A 21,141-nucleotide genomic window follows, 5' to 3' on the forward strand; every position below is an offset into this window, starting at 1 on the left:
AAAAGAAAACCTGGCCATTAAATTCACAAAGAACAAGGAAAAAAAAAAAGAGAATGCTCTTTTAGTTAGTACAAAAGAACAGGCAAAAAAAAAGAGGAAAGAATAACAAGAACTTATAACAAATCGCTCAAAAACGAAAAAAAGAACTTACAGCGAATCAGATTAAGGGTCTGTTTGTTTGGATGGAAAAGGTTTTCCGAGAAACATTTTTCATATTTTCCGTTGTTTGGTTGTCAATTAATTTAGGAAAATAATTTCTGACAGAAAATAAGTTACAGCCACGGAAGGAAAATAACTTCCTTATCTATCATTGTGAAGTTATTTTCCGCTGTGTGCTTTATGATGCTTTTAGCTCCATGATGGCCAGACCGCCGCTACATTTTTCAAAATACTTCAGGTCCAGGCTACTAAACACACAACTGTTTCCACAGATCCCCCATTTATACTTCCCATCCAATTAAATCAACCTCAGCTACTAGAAATGGGAAGCAAGAAATACATTATCAGGACTCCACCCAAAAGTTCCTAAAAACCCATCAAAACTGGGAACATCAAACTAAAATAAACGCCTCAAGTACCAAGGTCTGTACAAATTCTCTCAATTGCATCATTTATACACCATAAAATACAGACTTTCTGCATTTACAGGGTTCAAGTCATCCATTATCCTTCTTGCAGCTAAACTATATCAACGTTGGCTAAACCCATCAAGCAAATTCAGTTGTCTAGGGAGGTTAGTATTTATTGCAACTCTTACCACGAAGAAATATCTTTATATTCTCCTGTTGAGACACCTACTTTTCTTTTCTTTGTCACAGAAACAACGGGTAGACTGCTGTCAACAGCAGTAGTAGACTCAACCTGCGAATTCCTTGCTTTCAAGTACTTCCCTACACCACACCCAAACCTTGACTCCCTGAAGTTCCAGTCCCTGGATTGTTGTACCATAAGCCAACCTTATCCTGAAATGCAAAGAAATAAATAAGCCATTTAAATAGTAGAAGTGAGGGAAAAAATACAGACGCAAGACGAACAGTATCAGATCCAGGACTAACATTTTCTTCATCTTCAGCATTGTTCTCATTTGCTTTCAAGTACTTCCCTACACCACACCCAAACCTTGACTCCCTGAAGTTCCAGTCCCTGGATTGTTGTACCATAAGCCAACCTTATCCTGAAATGCAAAGAAATAAATAAGCCATTTAAATAGTAGAAGTGAGGGAAAAAATACAGACGCAAGACGAACAGTATCAGATCCAGGACTAACATTTTCTTCATCTTCAGCATTGTTCTCATTAGTACTCTTCTTCTCGTCCTCTTCATCAGATTTTCACTTAATAACCAAACACGGGAAAATTACGGGGAAGGAAGTGATTTTTCAGGAAAATGACTTCGATGGGAAAATATTTTCAGTCCAACCAAACGGACCCTAAAGGTACGTTTGCTAAAACTGAAATCTAAAGTCTAAAATCTAAAAGTTATCAAATTGTTAAATATTGAAATTTTAATATTTGAACGTATTTAATATGAAGTCATGAGTGAGCAGTTTATCATTTTTTTAGAACAAATTTTACTTAAACAATTCAGACCAGTTAACTAATTAATATATTCTATTTTTTGTTACAAAATACGTCTCAACATATTAAGGCCGAAATATATTAAATTTAGTTTAAATAAAATATTAAATTGAATTATTAAATCAGGCTTAATCCTTTTTATTGGGGTTATTATTGAATTTAACAAGATTAATGATTCCCTCCCAAAATCTGGAATCCTCCTTTTCATTGACTGTCATAACTTACTACCCATTGGCACCAAAGTCTTCAGAACTCTCTAGACTCCGTCTTGTTCACCACACTCTAACAATAGATCCCTTAATATTTATCCAGTCCTAGAACTCTCTAGACCTCCCCAACTCAATTAAACTCCTAGTATTTAAATTCTGAAAGATCCAAAACCCTTTGTCTGAGGAAAAATATTCAGCCTTCAGTTGTCTCTTGCATTTTCTTGCTACCTAGTACTCTGGTAATTTGAAATCTTCTACCACATTTTTACAAGAAATGGATGATGATTTTGATTTTCCATCAGCTAGCAATGCTGCTGATGAGATGGGGATGGATGAGGAATTGGACTTGCCTGAGACCAACCCAGTAATTAAAGTTGGGGAAGAGAAGGAAATTGGGAAAAATGGGTTGAAAAAGAAGCTGATTAATGAAGGCGAAGGCTGGGAGAATCCCAGTTCTGGGGATGAAGTTGAAGGTAAGGTTATCAGCTGTTTTGGCTCATTAAATCCTATTGTAGTTGAAATTAGTCATATTCATCTGCCCATTAATCATTTTTTATCTAGATTGTTAATGGGTTGACTTTCATTTTGGCTTGATTATGCTGCATGATTCTCAAAGTTGGGATCTTTATGGTGTATAAGACCCCAATTGGGGTTATTTGGACCGTTTCTGGAAAAGGGTTCTTCTTAAAGTTTGAATGAATTGAAGAGTTTGTCATGTAAACTGCTTAGAAATTAAGATAATTTTATTAAGTGTGAGGAACCTCAATCAACAGTTTGGTATTGCTTTTGACGAAATGGGCATTACTTCTTGTTCTCAGTTAGGTGTTGGCTATTTGATGAATGAAATGATTTTTTGATTTGAGGGAGTTTCATCCACTGTATCATGCTGATAATGTTTTTTTTTTTTTTTTATGGTTTGATGTTGATTGTGCAGTGCATTATGTGGGCACTCTGCTTGATGGAACTCAATTTGATTCGAGCCGTGACAGGGGAACTCCATTCAAGTTGAAGCTTGGCCAAGGTAAAGACTAGCTAAGTTCGGTTGAAGTTCAAGGATCAATAGTAATTTGAAGTTTAATATGACAGTTGTTTAGTCTTTTCATCCCTGCTGACAATGCAATTTGCCCTGTTTTAATCAGGTCTTAGTTTGTCCAGTTTGGATTATTGGACAGTACAAGAAGATAAAAGAACACTCTTACATTTTAGGCAATTACCAGCCTGCCAGCAAATATGTTGTTAATAAACATCTGGAGTAGGTCTATAATTGAAAAGGCTTCTATTTGATTGTGGCATTTTGATTTTTACCTAATGCAGGACAAGTTATCAAAGGTTGGGATGAGGGTATTAAGACAATGAAAAAGGGTGAGAAGGCCCTCTTCACCATCCCTCCTGAGTTGGCCTATGGGGAGTCTGGATCACCTCCAACAATACCTCCTAATGCCACTCTGCAGTTTGAAGTTGAGTTGCTTTCTTGGACTAGTGTGAAAGATATATGCAAAGATGGTGGAATATTCAAGAAAGTACTTGTTGAAGGAGAGGGTTGGCAGAATCCTAAAGATCTTGATGAAGTTTTTGGTGCGTCAATCATCTATCATTTCTTTATAATTGTTTTCATGGCTTTCATTGGATGACTTGGGTTATTAAATTTGCTAAATGTTCTCCTTCTCTTGCAGTCAAATATGAGGCACTGCTTGAGGATGGAACTCTTATTTCCAAATCGGATGGAGTTGAGTTCACTGTGAAAGATGGTAATATGTTGTCCTCATTAACCTTCTTCTTTCTCCAGTTTTCCGGGGACGCTTGTAAAAGTTTGATCTGCTTGCAGGTTTCTTCTGTCCTGCTTTAGCAAAAGCTGTTAAAACAATGAAGAAGGGTGAAAAAGCTCTCTTAACTGTCAATTCACAATGTAAGTTAGCTTTCTGCATCCTAGATTGGCTTGCAATTTGTCCTTTGGGTTGCTGACTGTTGGTTATTGCAGATGCGTTTGGAGAGAAGGGAAGGCCTCAAGTTGGTGATGAAATTAGTGTTCCACCGAATGCTTCACTTCAAATTAATCTTGAATTGGTTTCATGGAAAACTGTGTCCGATGTTACCAATGACAAAAAAGTGTTGAAGAAGATCCTGGAGGAGGGAGAAGGATATGAGCGCCCAAATGATGGCACAGTTGTGAAAGGTAAACTGCAGAGCAAAAATGTAAACTCTTTGCAGTGATCCACCATTGGAATTTTCATTCTAAATTATCTTTTAGTGTTTGGCAGTGAAATTGACTGGAAAGCTGCAGGACGGAACTGTTTTTGTAAAAAAGGGACATGATGGAGAAGAATTTGAGTTCAAGGTAGATGAAGGTAATTGGTCATTCACCTAATGCAACCTACAACTTATAAGGCTCTAGCTGCCTTTAATATTTCATACGGTACTATTTTACTATTTTTCACTCTTATCAGCAAACAATATGTGGCCATGTATTGTATCCTTTTCTACTTGTTCAGTTGTGTTGAACTTACCTTTTGCTGTCTGTCTGCAGAACAAGTCATTGAAGGACTTGATAGAGCTGTAAAAACAATGAAAAAGGGTGAAATGGCTCTTGTAATTGTTCAACCCGAATATGCTTTTGGTCCATCTGAGTCACAACAAGAGCTGGCTGTTGTTCCTGCAGATTCAACCCTATACTATGAGATTGAGATGGTCTCCTTTGTCAACGTGAGTGAGCACTTTTCTCTGCACACAAAGATGTTTGCCTTTCAAGCATCTGGATGAGGTTTTGACTATTGTTACATTTACTACTTACCATAGGAGAAGGAATCTTGGGACATGAATGCCCAAGAGAAAATTGAGGCTGCTGGGAAGAAAAAGGAGGAAGGGAACGTATGGTTCAAGGCAGGAAAATATGCGAGAGCCTCTAAGAGATATGAGAAGGTGCTGCACACTTCTGCAAAAAAATTCAAATCTCCTGTCCATGATTTTTATTTCAAATGTCCTTAAAAGGCTTCTTTTATTGTGCTCAGGGTGTGGGCTTCGTAGAATATGACTCATCTTTCAGCGATGAGGAGAAGCAACAGGCTAAATTGCTCAAGATCAGTTGCAATTTGAACAATGCAGCTTGTAAACTGAAACTAAAAGACTATAAAGAGGCAGTGAAATTGTGCACAAAGGTCTTGGATATTGATAGCAGGAACGTCAAAGCACTTTATAGAAGGGCCCAAGCATACATCCAACTTGTTGAACTAGAATTGGCAGAACAGGACATAAAGAAAGCTCTTGAAATTGATCCAGATAATAGGTATGAGTTCCACAGATCTGTTGTAATGTATTAAAATGAACATTTTTGTAAAAAATTCATTTTCTTTGATCTAAATATGATTTATATACTATATGTCAAACTTGAACCAGTATGTTATTCTTTCATGGCATATATATCTGAGATTAGCCTAAAATATCGGTAGATACAGAAGGAAGCAAAATGGCAAGAAAATACATGTAGTTATGATCAGCTTAAAAGCATGTTTTATGTTCTGTGTTTTACTATTTGTTTCTAATGCCTTGCATGATTGGGAACATGGATGGCCAGGGATGTAAAAATGGAGTACAAAATCCTGAAGGACAAAGTGAAGGAATACAACCGGAAGGATGCACAGTTCTATGGTAGTATATTTGCCAAGATGAGTAAACTGGAGCAACAAAATTCTAGTGTAAGTCATTGAGTTACTGATAAGGTTTTCTTTTAATTCGTCAGAATGTAATCTTATAGTGGTAAACTAATCATGTTCTAACTACTTGTTGCTAATCTAATGAATGCGTTGTTGAAATGCAGAGTGCAGAAAAAAAAGAGGCAATGCCAATGGCCATTGATAGTAAGGCCTAAAAGTTCATCTCTAGTAATATCTTCTCTTTTGTTCTCTTCTCTAAAATGTGCAAGCATCGAGTCTGTACTTAGATATAGCATACCTTGTGTCATCATAGAGAGTAATAAAAAGAGTTGTCTGTCTCTGAGGTGTCGAGTGAGTCCCTTGTACTAGAAAATTGGTATATCATTCGTGTCGAAGCATGTTTGATATGCTTAATCAAGTGACCATGGCAAATCTCTCTCTCTCTCTCTCTCTCTCTCTCTCTCCAGCATATTCTATCTTCACAGCACCTCTGAAACTTACCACTTTTGTTTAGTTCACTGAAAAACTATAATGACTATGAAGCAGCAAGATAAAAAGCACCTATAACGATGGTGCTTCAACATATGTCATATATTGTATCCTTCTGTATATTGAAATGCATGTGTAAAATGTATTTGATTGCCAATTTCTTCAATGCCTATATTGACTTAAGATAAAACTTTGTTCCATAAAGGGGCAGTACATTTAAGGGCAGTATCCAGCGTCAGCGCAAAAACAAGGGATTGCTGGTCTGCTATGATAACTGCAGTAAAGGCAGGCCTTAGGAGCATTTCTACCCGGCTAAATGCCCCTGTCAAGAGCAAAACATCATAACAAGGAGCATAATCTCAGGTTTAGCTGAAATATCTAGTAATGCTTGTTTGTAAGGTCATACAATTGAATGCTTTCTGTAAGGCCATAAGGTTACTGTTGTAAGCTTGAAAACAATTTCTGTAAAATATCAGATGAATCTGAAAGGACGATGTGTAACAAAATGGGACACTATGCCTCCCTGCTAAACAGGGAGCAGAATGACAAGCTCAGACTTGTAGAACTATGCTTTTAACTGTAATAAATACAACCAGTTTTACAAACATTATAGATGTACTATTATGGTGCTCAGAGCAAAAAAGTACTTGTACTATAAGATTCTAATCTGTTAAATCTTCTCTTATCAGATAGATTGCCTCAATACAACACTAACACAAGAAACTCTGACAGAACAACTGAAGCCTCAAACTGCTATAGTTTATCCTAGAACTTTAAGCAGGCATTGTCTCCAGAAAGTTGTCATCACCAAACTTCCACAAAATCCCAATGCATATCCCAATCCTGTTAAAAAGAAGAGCCAAAATTTTTCATGCATTTTTTCGTTCTTGTCATCATCAATCTGTCCTTTCCCATTGCTGTTTTGGCCAGTGAGGATCTGGCATTTTGTAGGCAATGGTTCCCCACAAAGTCCAGGATTACCACCATAAATAGAGGGATCTTGAAATGTAAGGAACTGGTTGGTTGATGGAATTGGTCCAGATAAGTTGTTATGAGACAAATTCAAAAAGTTTAATGAGGTCATGTGAGACATGGCAGGAGGAATACTACCAGAGAGAGAGTTCCATGAGAGGTCAAAAGTTTCCAACAGGCCTAAACTGCCAATCTTTTTCGGTATCTTCCCTGTGAACTGGTTTCTAGATAAATTTAAGGTTCCCAGAGCTAAGAGATTGCTTACCTCTTCTGGAATGTCTCCTTGCAAATGATTGCTTGAAAGATCAATAATGTTCACAAGCTTAAGTGTTTTTGTGTACGCCATTTCTCTCCCTTTCACAACCAATTCTACTTGAGGTATAAATGCATAAGGTACATCTGGTGGTACTTTGTGGTACAACATCACATCATGGAAGCCACTCAAATTGCCCAAACAGATAGGAAGATGTCCTGATAGATCATTGTCTGCAAAGTCCAAGACATGTAGCATCTGAAGACTGCACAACTCCTGAGGTATGCTGCCTATGAACTTATTGTTTCGCAACCTTAGCACTGTGAGTGAGGTTAGCCTTTCTCCAATCCATCTTGGTATTTTCCCGGAAAATCTATTGTCTCCAAGATCAAGCAGACTCAAGTATGTAGAGTTTATTGTTGTTCCGAATGGGAGTTCTCCGGAAAGATTGTTCCCATTCAATTTCAACCAGAGAATGTAAGTTGGTAAAAACATTGAACTAGGAAGATTGCCTGAAAGGTTATTCATTGACAGATCAATAATTAAGAGAGCTTGTGAGTTCCCCCAGTTATCATGGATTTCTCCAGAAAATTTGTTGTTTGACAAATACAGCTCAGTCAAATACTTCATCTTCCCCATGGACAAGGGTATCTCACCATTCATAAAGTTACCTGACAGATTAAGGTAAGTCATGTATGGCATTTGTTCACCAATGTTCTCCGGGATCGATCCTGATATCGAATTGTTGGCCAAACTCAGATATGACACATTGCTCCATAAAGGAAGAGGGCCTTCGAACCGATTTGAGCTGAAGTCCACCCATGCACCCCTTGGAAATTCCAGTGATTTCGGGAGCACTCCAGCTATCCGGTTATCAGAGATATCTAACCTGATTATTTGAGGGGTTAATTCCCAAAACCAATTCGGTACAGTTTCTGAGAGGCCTACCCCTTGAAGATAGAGTGTGGACAGTTGCTTTTGAGTCTTCAGCCAAGTTGGGAATCTATCACCAATTTGGTAATTGGTGATTCTCATGAATTTTAGATTGAAAGGAGGAATCCAGTCGTTGCTCACATTTAAGAAAAGCTGTTTGCTTGAAGATGATAGAGCCAGAGTTTCCAAATTATTTAGCCTGTGAAAATGTTTCTGGGATAGAGAACCTTCTCTGGAATCCTGAAAGAGATACAAGTGCTTTAATCCTGTTAACTCTCCAATGCTTTCTGAAATCGAACCATTTATCGGATTGTAACTGAGGTCTAATACCTCCAAGCTCCTCAAACTTCCTATTGATGCCGGAATAGAGCCTGAGATCAAGTTGTTTGAAAGGTAAAAGTACCTTAGTTCCTTGAAGATTTGTAAATGATCTGGTAGCTGTCCACTTAGTTCATTATAATGTAAATAGAGTGCCTCTAAGCTACCATTGCTGGGAGATAGGCCAGCAAATAGTTTGCTTATATGGCCTTCAACGTTGTTGTATGATAGATCAATCTCAGAAAAGGTAGTGAGATTAGAGAACCACTGAGGTATGGTGGAGTCTATGTCATTGAAGTACAGGTTCAGGACAGACAGGGAAGTGAAATTCAAAGTGGATAGAGTTTGGGGAATGTTGCGAAGCTCACAGGATTCTAGTCTCAATTCTGAAAGACAAGGAAGCATGTTAACAGCTTGAAGCCAGTGATCAGATGCCAAACTAAGGTTGACATATCCCATGTTGAGGTGTTTCAAAGAAGAAAGACCTTGGAGCCAGTGCAAATCAGAAACAAGTGCTCTCAGATCATACAAATCAAGATACTGCAGGTTTGACAGGTTTCCAAGATGGGAAGGAACTAGTCCCTCAAAAGATGCATAAGAGAGATTGAGGTAACTCAATTCCTCAAACGAGCCTAAAAATTCTGGAATAAGGCTCCCCTGGAAATTATTCATGCTCAAGTCCAAGTAGTTTAAATGCTGCAACTTAAGCAAAGAAGGACTAATCTTACCACCCAAGCACGAAGAATTTTCAGTGAGGATAGCAGTTTCACCTTCTTCATAACACTCCCCATTTCTAAGGTCAAGCCTTACTACATTACCTGTTTTGTTGTTGCAGGTTACACCAGGCCATGCACAGCAGTCTTCACCAGTCCAGGATGCAAGCCGATTTGAAGGATCTATTAGAGCTTCTTTAAAAGTGATGATTGCTTCCCTTTCAACTGGGATGCATCCAGTAGTTGCATGGTATTGAAGGCTAGTTACCATAGGCAATAACGAGAGGACAAGAGAGAGAATTTGGACCAAAATGCTTGTCATCCTTCTTTGCTGGTTATTGATGGTTCTACAAATTTTCTGAATGCAAACGTGCCAAGAAAATTTCACCATCTCATCTTCAGGTAAAGAGGAAGACTTAAACCTCAAGAAGCACTAAAGTCATAACAATAATTTGAGAGCACAAGAAAATCTGCTCTATTAGACCATAGCAGTGTTTTTTGAATGCAGTTTTTTGACTTGCAAGATGACAAAAAAAAAAAAAAAAGGAATTCAATTACCCAATAACTTGGAAATTGGAATGCTAAACAATTTGACCAAGTCAATAACAGATGGCAACATAACATTCAGAACTTCACATGGCGGGAATGCAAATCCTTAACGCAAAAGAAAGCGCGTACCTCCCTTTTAAACATTACAGACATGACGGTAAATGAATTGAATCGAATCGAGTTTTGACTTAATTGAGTCAAACTTTGACTCAATTTTATCAAACTCAACTTCGATGAATTCTCAACATAAACCTTGTCGTGCACGAACTTATGTTTAAAAAAATTTATTTTTTAAAAAAATGAATAAAATAGTAATTTTTTCTTAATAAATAATAAAATATTAGAAATATATACATAATTTCACTAAATATATATACACACACACATAATTGAATCGATTCACGAATTAACAAGTTGAATTTATCTATATTTGAACTCGACTTAAGCTCAATGTTGACCGAACTTCAGTCGGATTTTAACTAAGTCGACTCACAAGTACTCAAAAGCAACTTGATTCGTTTGCAGCCAATTTAACCCACTTTCCCTGCCTTGCTTTTGGTTTGAAAAAACAAAAGAACAAAATTGGGCTTTGGGATCGTAATTGCGTGATGAAACAGAACACTTGGTTCTACTGTGTTAATTTCCAGCATAGTTTAGATTTGAAATTCAATTAATTATAGTCCCGAATGCCTGAGTTCATAATTTATGCCAATAGTCCAATTTTTACTCTCTATTTAATCCAAAGTTCACAATTATAATCCAATATAACAATAGTTCACAATTTAATTATAATCCAAAGTTGTATCTCTTATTTTACTTTCTATTTACAATTTTTTCAATAATGTATACTAATATCTGTCAAATGCCCACAACGCGTGAGATTTGGATGGGATAAATCCTACTTCAACAAACTCGAAGCCATATGTTGGAGCCTGACTTTTCTGGAAATTGTGCACTTTCATTAGACCTCAAGAAAATTACTTCAAAGCTGGAGTTAAGAGCAGTATCATATTTCCTTACATCTGGAAGTCTAAACCACAAAGACAAGAAAATCGAAGGGGAAATAGAAAAATCATTTCCAAAAGATGGTTATTCCTAATTGCAATATTAATTGCAATAATGCACTGTTATACTATTAATAAACCACCCCACTCGAATAATTGCAACCCGAACAATCTCTAGGATGATAACCAGAAGTACATCCTCTGAAAATTATGAATTATTTAAGCAAACAGGACCAAGAAACAATAGCCCACATGAAGAACTAAATCCTGTCAAGTCTCACTTTTCTTTTTCCTAGAGAAGGGACCTAAATTGTTATATGCCAAAATGTTGTATTACATAACTGGCATCTAGAAATAGATAAATATCGTCCACCCCGTCCTTCAACAGCCCTCCATGCATTATATGTTCCAAAACTCAAAAACGAATAGCTTCTAACACGCGTGACACGAGAACGTACTGATTTCTATAAGCTCAAGAGTTGACAGCTCGTTAGCCGAAAGTAAAAGATTCAACAAACTAATACTAGGCCTTTGGCACTAAATGCCACTTCATGTGGCAGCCTTAATTGGCTTTCTTCGATGAAATCTCTACTCACATCGAGACCCCCTCTCCTTCCCCTTAGATTATATTAGATTAGGTTATACAAATTCTATCGTTGTGACAAAAAAAAAATACTAGATTATTGTGCATGAGATTTTGCAGAACCATGTACCCTCAACAAAAATTTAACAGCAAATCGCAACTTCAGTACACATAGTCTAGGTTCTAGCCAGTAAATATCAAAACTTTTCAGTTCAATATTTGGTTACATATGGCGCACAAGTACTGGAAGAGAAAGCAAGTGAATGATGCCATCAAAAGCGTCTAAAGCTACTACTGCATCTGATACAGCAAAGAGCTCAGGAGTATCAGCAGCTTAGGCAGTACCAGTACTCTTACCCTTCTTCCTCTGGATCTTCTTCATATAAAATTCCAGTTCCTTTCCTTCCAAGATATATCTGCGGAGGAAGTTCAAAGAATAAGATAACGCAGACAATATATAAAGTCCCACAAGTTACACAATGCCAGATAATACTAACCCATCCGCTCTTCCACACTGACCCGGTCGGGAAGAAATGCAAGCCAACAACCTACCAGATCCAAATTGTTCTTCAATGTGGGCATCAAGCTTACGCTCTTTCTGGCGCTTCTCAATCTTCCTGAGAACATGGTTACTTTTCTTGGTTTCCTCAGTTGCTGCAGCACCTTCACCTTCCTGCTCATCCACCACAAACATTAAAAAGAAGAATAGAGAAAATCACACTAACAAAACTCTATTACACGTACAAGTCATTGTGTCTCACTTTGTTATCAATCATAGGCAAGACACAACTCTCATCTAACCACATTAAAAAACCTTTGATATGATGTTAATTCCCCAAATACACAAGTACGGATTCCCATGAAAAGGGGAGGGAGAAGCATATGAACCAGCAAGGAACAGCACTGACCACGAGTTGCAGAACAACAAGCATACTACACACTGAGGGAAAGAAAAAGAAAATTATGCAATCATAGATCAGCCAGTAACTACCTCACAGACCATGAATTCCTAGCATGGTAATAATAGCCATGTCAGTATCTTTTCCATCTATGTCCAGGCCAACCAGGACTAAAATATCGTATCAGCATCTATGACATAATCTATTCAACCATATAATGCAACTAGGGCATAACATAAATCGTAGGGATAAAAGATTCGATGAGGGTTGTGAAGCAATTATGTCAAACAATCTAACAAAGCAAGTCAACAATCCAATGCAGAAAAAATAGCTATTCTGGGTCAGACTAAACCTTCAGAAGCTCTCGTCAGACTTAGCAGCATAAAGATAGAGCATGTGGCAATGTTTGATATTATAGTGGTTTGTTTTGGATTAAGTTGTGGTAGCCGCAACCAGGTGGAATCAAATATCAACTACTTGGCTGCAAAACAAAAGGACAACAGATAATACCTCTCCTTCCTTCTTCACAACCACTGCCTTCTTCTTCCTGCCAATATCAACACCATAGTGCTGAAGGTACCATTGCTTGAATGGGGCAGCATCCACCTGAACAATGGCACTTTTCACTAGGGTTTGAGTTCTCACAAGTTCATTGTTAGAGGCATTGTAGACGACATCAAGGATACGAGTTTTGCGGGTGACAGCTTCACTTCCCCAAGAATAGTTTCCAGTATCCAATCTGAGAGCCCTCCACTTGACATTGCCCCCTCTCACTCGGATTCTCCTCACTGTCTTGTCGCTTGACAGTTTAGTATTTGCAGCTTGACGACCAAGCTCATACCTATTAAATTTCAAAGGTAAATGGGAATAAATTTTGTAGGATAAAATCTCAGGACCTATATATCACCCACAAAGAATTCATTTGACATGAAATCTCACAAGATGGTCTCATTGCATGCACCAGCTATACTTGTACACTAGTAAATACAATTTGTAGTTCATTTACCTCATATCAATCTGCAACTTAGAAATTTCAATGTGTCACTCTCCTTTTGAAACAAAACTACGTTTTTTATTTTATGAGTGAACCAGTTCGACATTATTCTGCTTTATCCTTGAAGTGCACCTTTTTGTCATTCTATTCACCTATCCATTGAATAGATTACAATCACCCCAATTAGAAAAAAAAAATCAAAATAAAAATAGCTATTGGTGTATAACTTCCAAAATTTGATAAACATTTCCCGATGGTTTTGCATTCCTTTTGCATTCAACACCATATGAAATCTCACCTCAGTCAATTACTACTTTGAAAAAAAAAAAAAGAGATCCACCTTGCAAGCTAATATACATGAAAACCACTGCGATAACAATTCATACTCCAACTGAAAGTCTATGGGCAATGAAACTAAATCATCTGTTAACAAATGAAAGTCTCAATCAGATTGGTATTTCTAAACAGAAATTTAATGAAAATAACTACTTCCCAATCCATCTCGTAAAATCTTTATGCAAAACTATAACTCCACAACTAATTAAAAGTATCCAAAATTCGTCATCATTTCCAATCCCCTGTATTAATAATATGCTTTTCCATAAAGTCATCACTTTTTCTTTTGCACAAATGTTTTCACCATAAATTCTTTAAAATAAAATAACAAACAGATCGATCCCCAGCAAAAGAACAAAAAAGAAACAGAAACAGAAAAAAAACCTCTCCTTTACAGAAATCTCACAGCAATAAAAAAGAGAAAAAATGAAGAGTTAAAATAGAAAAAATAATTTTATTCCAAATCCTTGAAATGCAATCATAATCTTACTTTCTCTTCTTCCTCCAGGCCTTCTTCTTGCCACCAGTGGCACGTCTCTTGTGCATAGAATCACGTGAAATACCTGTTTCCAGTATTACCCATAAATTTATCGCTATAAACTTCACAGGAATCAGACAAAGAAAGCGATAAATGGAGATTTCAATTAGCTAACCCATGTTGACAGCGGCGGTGGCGGTGCTCCTCCCACTAGTGCTGTAAACCAGGCGGCGGCGGGGGGTCTGAAGGCGCCTCTCTCTTACGCTGTCTATAAGAAGACTGAGGGTTTGGGCTGAAACCCTAAATCTATAGGCTTCTTTCTGAAGATGGGTACTTTCGTCTTTTTACTCAGGCAGATGTCTTAGGGGTATTGTTGTCATTTAATTCAATATATTTCTTTTCCTTTTTTTTTTATGTTTCTGTCGTGATGTAATGTTTCATTCCCTTTTGGCTCTGTTTGGATTGTAAATTATTTGAGATATTTTTACTGTAGCACTTTTTGTGATGTGATGTATGTGAGATAAAAAGATAATTGAGAAGATAAAAAGATATGTTGGAAATTGTAATGATGATGTAAGCAAATAAATTTTGGCTAATAATTCTCTATCCAAATTTGTTTGCCAAGTTTTTAAGAAAAATTGTTGCTGAGATCCATTCCCTTTTGTTTGTACATATTTTTAAACTCCTTGTCAAGCTTTTCAAAATCGGAATCCTATGTTTGGATTGCGATGATTTGATTGTGATGATTTGAGAAAAAATAATTTGTTTTACAAATTTTAATATATTTTTTTATTTTTTCAATTACCTTTTTAACATATATATTTTTCATGATTTCAACTGCATCCCAACCTTTTTCTTCACTAAATGAACAATTTTAACCTATTTTCCTCTCACCTCTTATTGATTAAACTAGATAAAAAGATAAAATTGTAGTTAAAAAAAGATAGATTTTTTTATGTTTAGATTGTCTAAGTTTCTCAAAACCTATTGGTTGCGTATGCAAGAATAACAACGCCCAAAATTTGCCCAAATTTTATGGCATTTTTCCTACTTTATTTTTACATAATCAGACATAAATGTTTTTTCCTTTCTTCTTGCCTTTCTCTGAATAAGAAATATGAAAAGGGCTGGAAAAGAATCAACTTGTATTTATTTTCATCTTCTAGTTTTCAAAAATCAACTTGCAAAAGAGCAAATGTGGAAGAATATTATAGTCTCTCTCCTAAATACATTTTTAAATACTATTTTTACCGAAAGGGGTTGATATGTTACAAAAGTTGTCATTCTAATGGTGCCAAGTGTGATTTTAGAAACTTTAGGAATGCTAAGTGTGATTAGGAAAAACCTCAAGGGAGATTTATGAAATTATCCCTATTATTATATTTATGATTGTTAAGTTTGCAATTCATATATATAGTAACAAATAATGTATTTCATGTGCAATCAATATAATGACATTATTGATTAAGGTTAGAATTGTGCTATATAAAGTATTTGGGGTAGTTTAGAAATTACATAGAAATTCAGAACTACGTGTAATATATTCAAAACGTATTTTGATTAAACTAAACAACTTGTTGTTTTTTTGTTGTAAATCCAAATTTAATTACAGTATAATATGCATAGCAAAGTTGACTTTATATGTATATAAATCATCTATCTATTTATTAATAAAATAGTTAAGCACCATACATTTAGTTAACTATGATTTATTGATCGATTGTTACATCATTTTTTATATAATAGGAAAATTAAATATTACATTTATGATGAAATGTTTTAGATATATTTTAACTAATTGAAAAATCGGTACACGATAAACAAATCATAAAAGAAAATCTTGAGAATAGAAATTTATGCTAAAAACATGTATTTTGTGTTCAAATTTATAATCTACTACTTATCCAGTTAGACATAGCAAAAGTAGTTAATTCATTTCTAAAAACTCTAAACCATATTAATTTATCAAAATAAAGACAACAAGCACTGTCCTGAAGTGATAACCTATAGTAAAAATTATCTCTTCACTCTAGTGAAACATATGAATCAAATTTAAAGATTCATCAATCTTGTAGGTTTGGAATTCGGGTGATTTATTTACATGGATTTAAAGCCTCTAAATCTGGTTTGCAATGCAATAAATGACACTTAATTTCGAGTTTTCTACACAAAGATATGGTCAATCTAAAATTGTTACCTAATTTTTTGAAAAAGTAGGATTGTATCAGGATCTTAGGATTCTATGACTTGGTTCACGATCCTATCAATCTTGATAAATTACTGCCAAATTTAGATCCTAGTTATGATCCAGATTGTTATATCCTAACAATTATGCTTGTTGCTTTTCATTGATTTCGTCCTAATATTTACATACAGGAATATTTCAAGGGTAAATGACAAAAAGAGTCCTTCAGCCTTATCGCGAAACACATTGAGTCCTCCAAGTTCAATTTATGTTAATTAAAACCCGTCACACTTTTTCTAAATTATTATTATTATTATTATTATTCCTTAGATCACTTTATTATTTGGCTTCTTTAAGATCAACTAACTTCCTACAGATTATCCAAAACCTATTCTAACTTAGTATACATACCCATACCTTTTTTTTTTTTGTAATATACATACCTATAATTAAATATTCCATGATCAATTATAATATGAGGGCTTCAGCTGATTGTGATAACAAAACTAGTTGTTAAAATTCAAAATTTTAATAGTTTGACGTTGTTATTGCAATTGGACCCCCAACTTGGTGCTTTTAGGGATTCTTTTTTTTGAGTGGCGTTAACTGATAAAGTTGAAATAGTAGTTCTAAAAGGAAGATCATGACTATAATTTTGAGTATATTTGGATTGTTATTATTACTACAATTGTGGGCAGATACGTTGACGATTTGCAAAAAAAAAAACATTGGAGGCATTGTTGGCTGCTAATAAGAAAGAAGTAGCAGTGGTAGGTCAATGAATGTGAGAATAGCTGATGATTTGCTACTTCCTAAATTTCATGTGATGTTTTGAGTGACTATCTCTAGATTTCATAATATAATTCTTTCAACTAAAATTGCCCATTTTAAATCAAATGTGGTTCAGAATAGTTAAGGACAATAGGTGACAAGGAAAGAGAAGAGAGATAGAGAGAGAAAGAGAGAGGAGAAGGGGATGCGAGAAAAAAGGAGAGAAAGGAAGGAGAATGGGAGAAAAATGAGGAAGAGAAGGAAAAGAGGTGGTGACTAGTGGAGAAGACGGGAAATGAAGGGGGTAAGGGAGAAGTGGTAGTGAAGTGGAGAGAAAAATGAAAGAGAAGGAAGAGAAGGATCATAGGTAATGAGAGAGAGAGAGAGAGTAGAAGAAGAGGGAGGAGAAAGGAGAGAGGTTGCAAGTGACATAAATGGGGAGAGAGGAGAAGAATGGAAAGAGAAAGAAGAGAAAGAGGCTTGTATTATTTGGTGCTTGGAGACTAGTGGCAGAAGAACAATTCTGACCACCATCTTTCATAAACAATATAAAAATATTTTAAAAACAATCTAAAAGTATCAATAGTTTTATAAAACAACTAATATGGTCAATAGTTTTAGAGAAATGCTCCAAATAATACATTATCCAAATGGAAGTGACTTCTACGAATGTGCGTGCTTCATGTGTGTGAAATTATTCATTCAAATCTAACAATAAAGGACTAAAGCAGAGGAAATTATACTAACATGAGTGTTGTAGGTGGCACTACTAGTAATGATACTGTTTGTGCAAAAGGATAGCATTAGGAAAAGAAAGGGATAATTTTGGGGGCTTTTCTAATAGGGTTTTAAATTTTAAACAAATACCGCAAATAATACACCATCTAAACACTAAAGATTAGATTTGTGGTAGAAGTTTCCATATGATTTTTGGCATAGGGATTTCAATATCTAGGTATATATAGGCACCTATAAGTCTTAACATGTTAACCTACTCAATTATCTTATGGATTATCACAAACCTTAACCATCCACTATCTATAGAATCACTACCTTTTTTTGATTAAAATATGGAGAAAGATCATTTAAATTAAGAATGACAATAAAAGTTATAATTTACCACTATCGAATTGTCTAAAGGTCAAATTCATGGCTTTTAAAGGTCATTACTATACCTACTGGGAATTTTTGGGGCTGAAAATCTAGCATACAATGTACATAAATTAACAATAATTTTCAGTTGGATCCTTTTTGCTTAAGATTAACTTCCTTCCAAGCTACACCATATTTTGAAGCACATATTTCTTTATTATTCGAGTTTTCTATCACAATTGAGGAAATTGGTTACCCTATTTCAAAATCGATTATCTGAAAACATGTACGAATATTGACTTGTAATTTTCAAACCAAAAATTCTTAACTTTTTTGGTACTATTTTACATTCATATTGATCATATTTTGAAAATCAAGATACTCAACCAAATACATAACATAAGACAACAAACTATAACTATTTCATATTAGCATAAAATTCACTCTTACAAAGTAACTGTGAATTTAAAAGTAATGTATTTATTTGATAAATTGGTAGTAAGATGTGATAGTTAATATTCTTGATTCACATACTTGTAATTTGAATTATAAATGAGAATATTAGGGTGCTTCAAAATACAAACAAAAAAGAGGAGCTTGATAGCAAAGTTGCTTCAAAAGGAAGGAATGTAATTAAGTAACAAAAGGCTTGTATATTTGTCATTCATGCATTACCACACTACAAGAAAAAAACCTATGCCAACACCTATAAATAGCACTTTTGCTCAAATGCCATGTTTACTAAATTATAATGGCATTCGGAACTTTGCAGTTTACTAGGTATATTTAAAACGACGTGGTCTTTATCCTATTTTAAATAATTGGTAAATAGATGCTGGTAAACTCCACTTATCCTGACACTCATGTTTTAACACTTTTAATGAACTCTACATAAGACAATGTCGAATGCCTTTTATTACCTGATTTGCCTTTCAATATCAATATTAAGCAGTAACACAACTCCATTACTTTCATCTTTCTTTCTCACTCTTCATAGTTCATCCACGACCTATTGTAAATTTTTCATTCCACACAACTTTGTAGCCCCCCTCTTGCCAAATACTTATATCAATCTACGTATTTTAATCAATATTAGAGTAGTTTATCATGTTTTGTCTCATAAATTAGTTTTGGGTAACAATCAATTAGATGGATTTGCTAGGGCTTATAGGTGCAAAATTATATGCAATGCATAATTTATGCAGGTAAAATTGAATACTATATCTATTATACATTGATCGTTTGTTGTTTTTTTTAAACTTAATTCTTATTTTGGTTTGTTAATACTCTAGGGTATTATTGCCAAAAAGACGTAAGAGGTGAAGAAATAACTGATCGAGGAGGATAAATAGACGATAGTTGTGGACTTCTCAACATGGTGGGAACATTGTGAAACTAGAGAAGTGTGAAAAGTCAAGGCAAGGGTAGGATTCTTTTTACTCAATATTGAATTTCATTGTACCCTAATTAGATTCCGACCATTTAGCTTTTAACATTCTCAAAAAGAACAGGCTATATGTTTTAGTCAAATAAATTATATACTATTCAATTTTAGAGAATTGGAGTAAACTAGAGCTTGAGAAGCATGGTTAAAAAATCATTTAGTTGTGCCATTCATCTCGCATGGTCACCTTCGTTACAACTTGTTTTTCTTGTGCCTTACTTCAATTTGCTTACTTTTATATTTCAATTTTGAGGATTAAGCCAAGCATGTATCTTAGAGGATAGTAAAGTGTTCTTTTAATTTTTCTTTTTTGCATTACCTCCAGTTCCTGTGTGTTAGAGTTGATTAGTTTCTGGTTGTTCATTTTAACTTTTTTTTTTTTAAAGTTTAACAAGATTACAAGATGATGGTCCTTTCGTGTTAATGTATTTATATTGTTTTTGTGAAACATTAATTGTTTCTGAAAATCTAATAGGATGTTGAATGAATAAAATTTACAACATTGAACATCTTCAACTTTAGTTGATGCAATTCATGACGTTTGCCTTTTACATATATGAATTTCATTCATACAGTCTAAGATAGTTCATTATATATGGTTATCATTTGATTCTAAGTTTATTTATGGTGATACGTTTTGTAACTTTCACGGATGAAATTAGTGTAGTATGTGATTTTGGCCTCATATATATACTTTTAAAATTGTGATACATGTAATTCTAATGTGCGTAATGTTAGTTGTTGATTTTTTAACTTTGTCCACTCTAAGAGGAGGGCTGAGTTGAGTGATAAGGTGGGAGGGATTGTAATTAAGGGTCTGTTTGATAACATAAAAAAGTGCTGAATCTGAATTTTTTCAAACATTCAGATGTTTTGAGTGTTTGATAAATGAAAATATATTTGCTGAACTTGTTAAGCAGTGCTGAACCTGTGTGTATTTTTTTCAGCACAAGAATCCTAACTGAATGCTTAATTCTGATAAGAATCGATAGAATTACTTCAATTACCTTATCTTATCTACCAAATTTACCCTTGTTTGTTAATTATGTTCAAAATTCTTATCCAATTAAATAACCTAATATTGTTTATCTAACGATTTTTAGTTTCTCTTTTCTCCCTGTTAATGACTTTCACATCTTCTCCATACTCCTCATATAATATATTTCATCTTTTATATTAATTTGATTTAAAAATAAATATTGTCATTTCATACCTAACAATTTTAAACTAATTAAATCATAGATTCTATTTCTTTTTTGAATGAAAGGATATAAGGGCAAAATTGTCAAATTAAACTTATTAAGCATTCAACTATAAATATTTATCAAATAGCATAACTAGATTTAGCATTAAAATTCAGACATTCATATATTTTTTCAGTGCTTAAAATTCAGCAAATTAATTGTTTCAGTATTCAGATTTCAGAATTCAGACTTCAGAATTCAGATTCAGTTTTATCAAACGGAACCTAAGAGGTTTTGGTTTCAAGTCCTCTCACTTGCCAAAAAAAGAAAAAAACCTTTGTCCATTCTTCTTGGTGGTGTCAAAAGTAGAGGCAAAATCTAAATTATGCACTTGAATGCTTTCTTTTGTGCTCATTCAAAATTTTGATTTTTATATATTCCCTCTTTGAATTATGTCATATTACTATGAAAATGATTCATGCTAATCATTTAAATCTACCAAAGAGTAGTA

At 34.7% G+C, this 21,141-nt stretch overlaps 3 protein-coding genes and 1 long non-coding RNA gene across 6 annotated transcripts; 1 reads left to right on the forward strand and 3 right to left on the reverse strand.

Moving 5' to 3' along the window:
- Positions 1-422: 422 nt before the first annotated feature.
- LOC140038645 (uncharacterized) lies at positions 423-1,179 on the reverse strand. The gene is made up of 2 exons (XR_011842221.1): positions 1,056-1,179; positions 423-962 (listed from the first exon to the last, which is right to left on the reverse strand). It is a non-coding gene; the product is annotated as an uncharacterized lncRNA (long non-coding RNA).
- A 634-nt stretch (positions 1,180-1,813) lies between these two features.
- Positions 1,814-6,529, forward strand: LOC113703917 (peptidyl-prolyl cis-trans isomerase FKBP62). 3 transcript variants are annotated; one of them, XM_027225436.2, is made up of 13 exons: positions 1,814-2,259; positions 2,721-2,807; positions 3,101-3,361; positions 3,460-3,534; positions 3,612-3,692; positions 3,765-3,959; positions 4,045-4,131; positions 4,311-4,486; positions 4,580-4,702; positions 4,792-5,066; positions 5,355-5,475; positions 5,598-5,637; positions 6,128-6,529. In XM_027225436.2, exons 1-13 carry the CDS (start codon positions 2,061-2,063, stop codon positions 6,265-6,267), a joined length of 1,860 nt encoding a protein of 619 aa, XP_027081237.1. In that variant the 5' UTR covers positions 1,814-2,060; the 3' UTR covers positions 6,268-6,529. The 3 variants fall into 3 exon arrangements, with proteins under 3 accessions (XP_027081237.1, XP_027081238.1, XP_071940802.1); XM_027225437.2 differs by having other exon boundaries at positions 5,598-5,661; positions 6,128-6,297; XM_072084701.1 differs by lacking the exon at positions 1,814-2,259 and adding an exon at positions 2,926-2,992.
- A 153-nt stretch (positions 6,530-6,682) lies between these two features.
- LOC113704563 (receptor-like protein EIX2) lies at positions 6,683-9,382 on the reverse strand. Its single transcript, XM_072083690.1, has one exon. It carries the CDS (start codon positions 9,380-9,382, stop codon positions 6,683-6,685), a length of 2,700 nt encoding a protein of 899 aa, XP_071939791.1.
- A 1,977-nt stretch (positions 9,383-11,359) lies between these two features.
- On the reverse strand, positions 11,360-14,285 carry LOC113703913 (small ribosomal subunit protein eS8). Its single transcript, XM_027225430.2, has 5 exons — positions 14,130-14,285; positions 13,967-14,039; positions 12,657-12,987; positions 11,745-11,920; positions 11,360-11,663 (listed from the first exon to the last, which is right to left on the reverse strand). The coding sequence occupies exons 1-5, from the start codon at positions 14,131-14,133 to the stop codon at positions 11,582-11,584; spliced, it is 666 nt and encodes a 221-aa protein (XP_027081231.1). The 5' UTR covers positions 14,134-14,285; the 3' UTR covers positions 11,360-11,581.
- Between the last annotated feature and the right edge of the window lie 6,856 nt (positions 14,286-21,141).

Source organism: Coffea arabica, chromosome 3e (genome assembly GCF_036785885.1).
Source record: "Coffea arabica cultivar ET-39 chromosome 3e, Coffea Arabica ET-39 HiFi, whole genome shotgun sequence".
In the NCBI taxonomy this organism is placed as follows: Eukaryota; Viridiplantae; Streptophyta; class Magnoliopsida; order Gentianales; family Rubiaceae; genus Coffea; species Coffea arabica.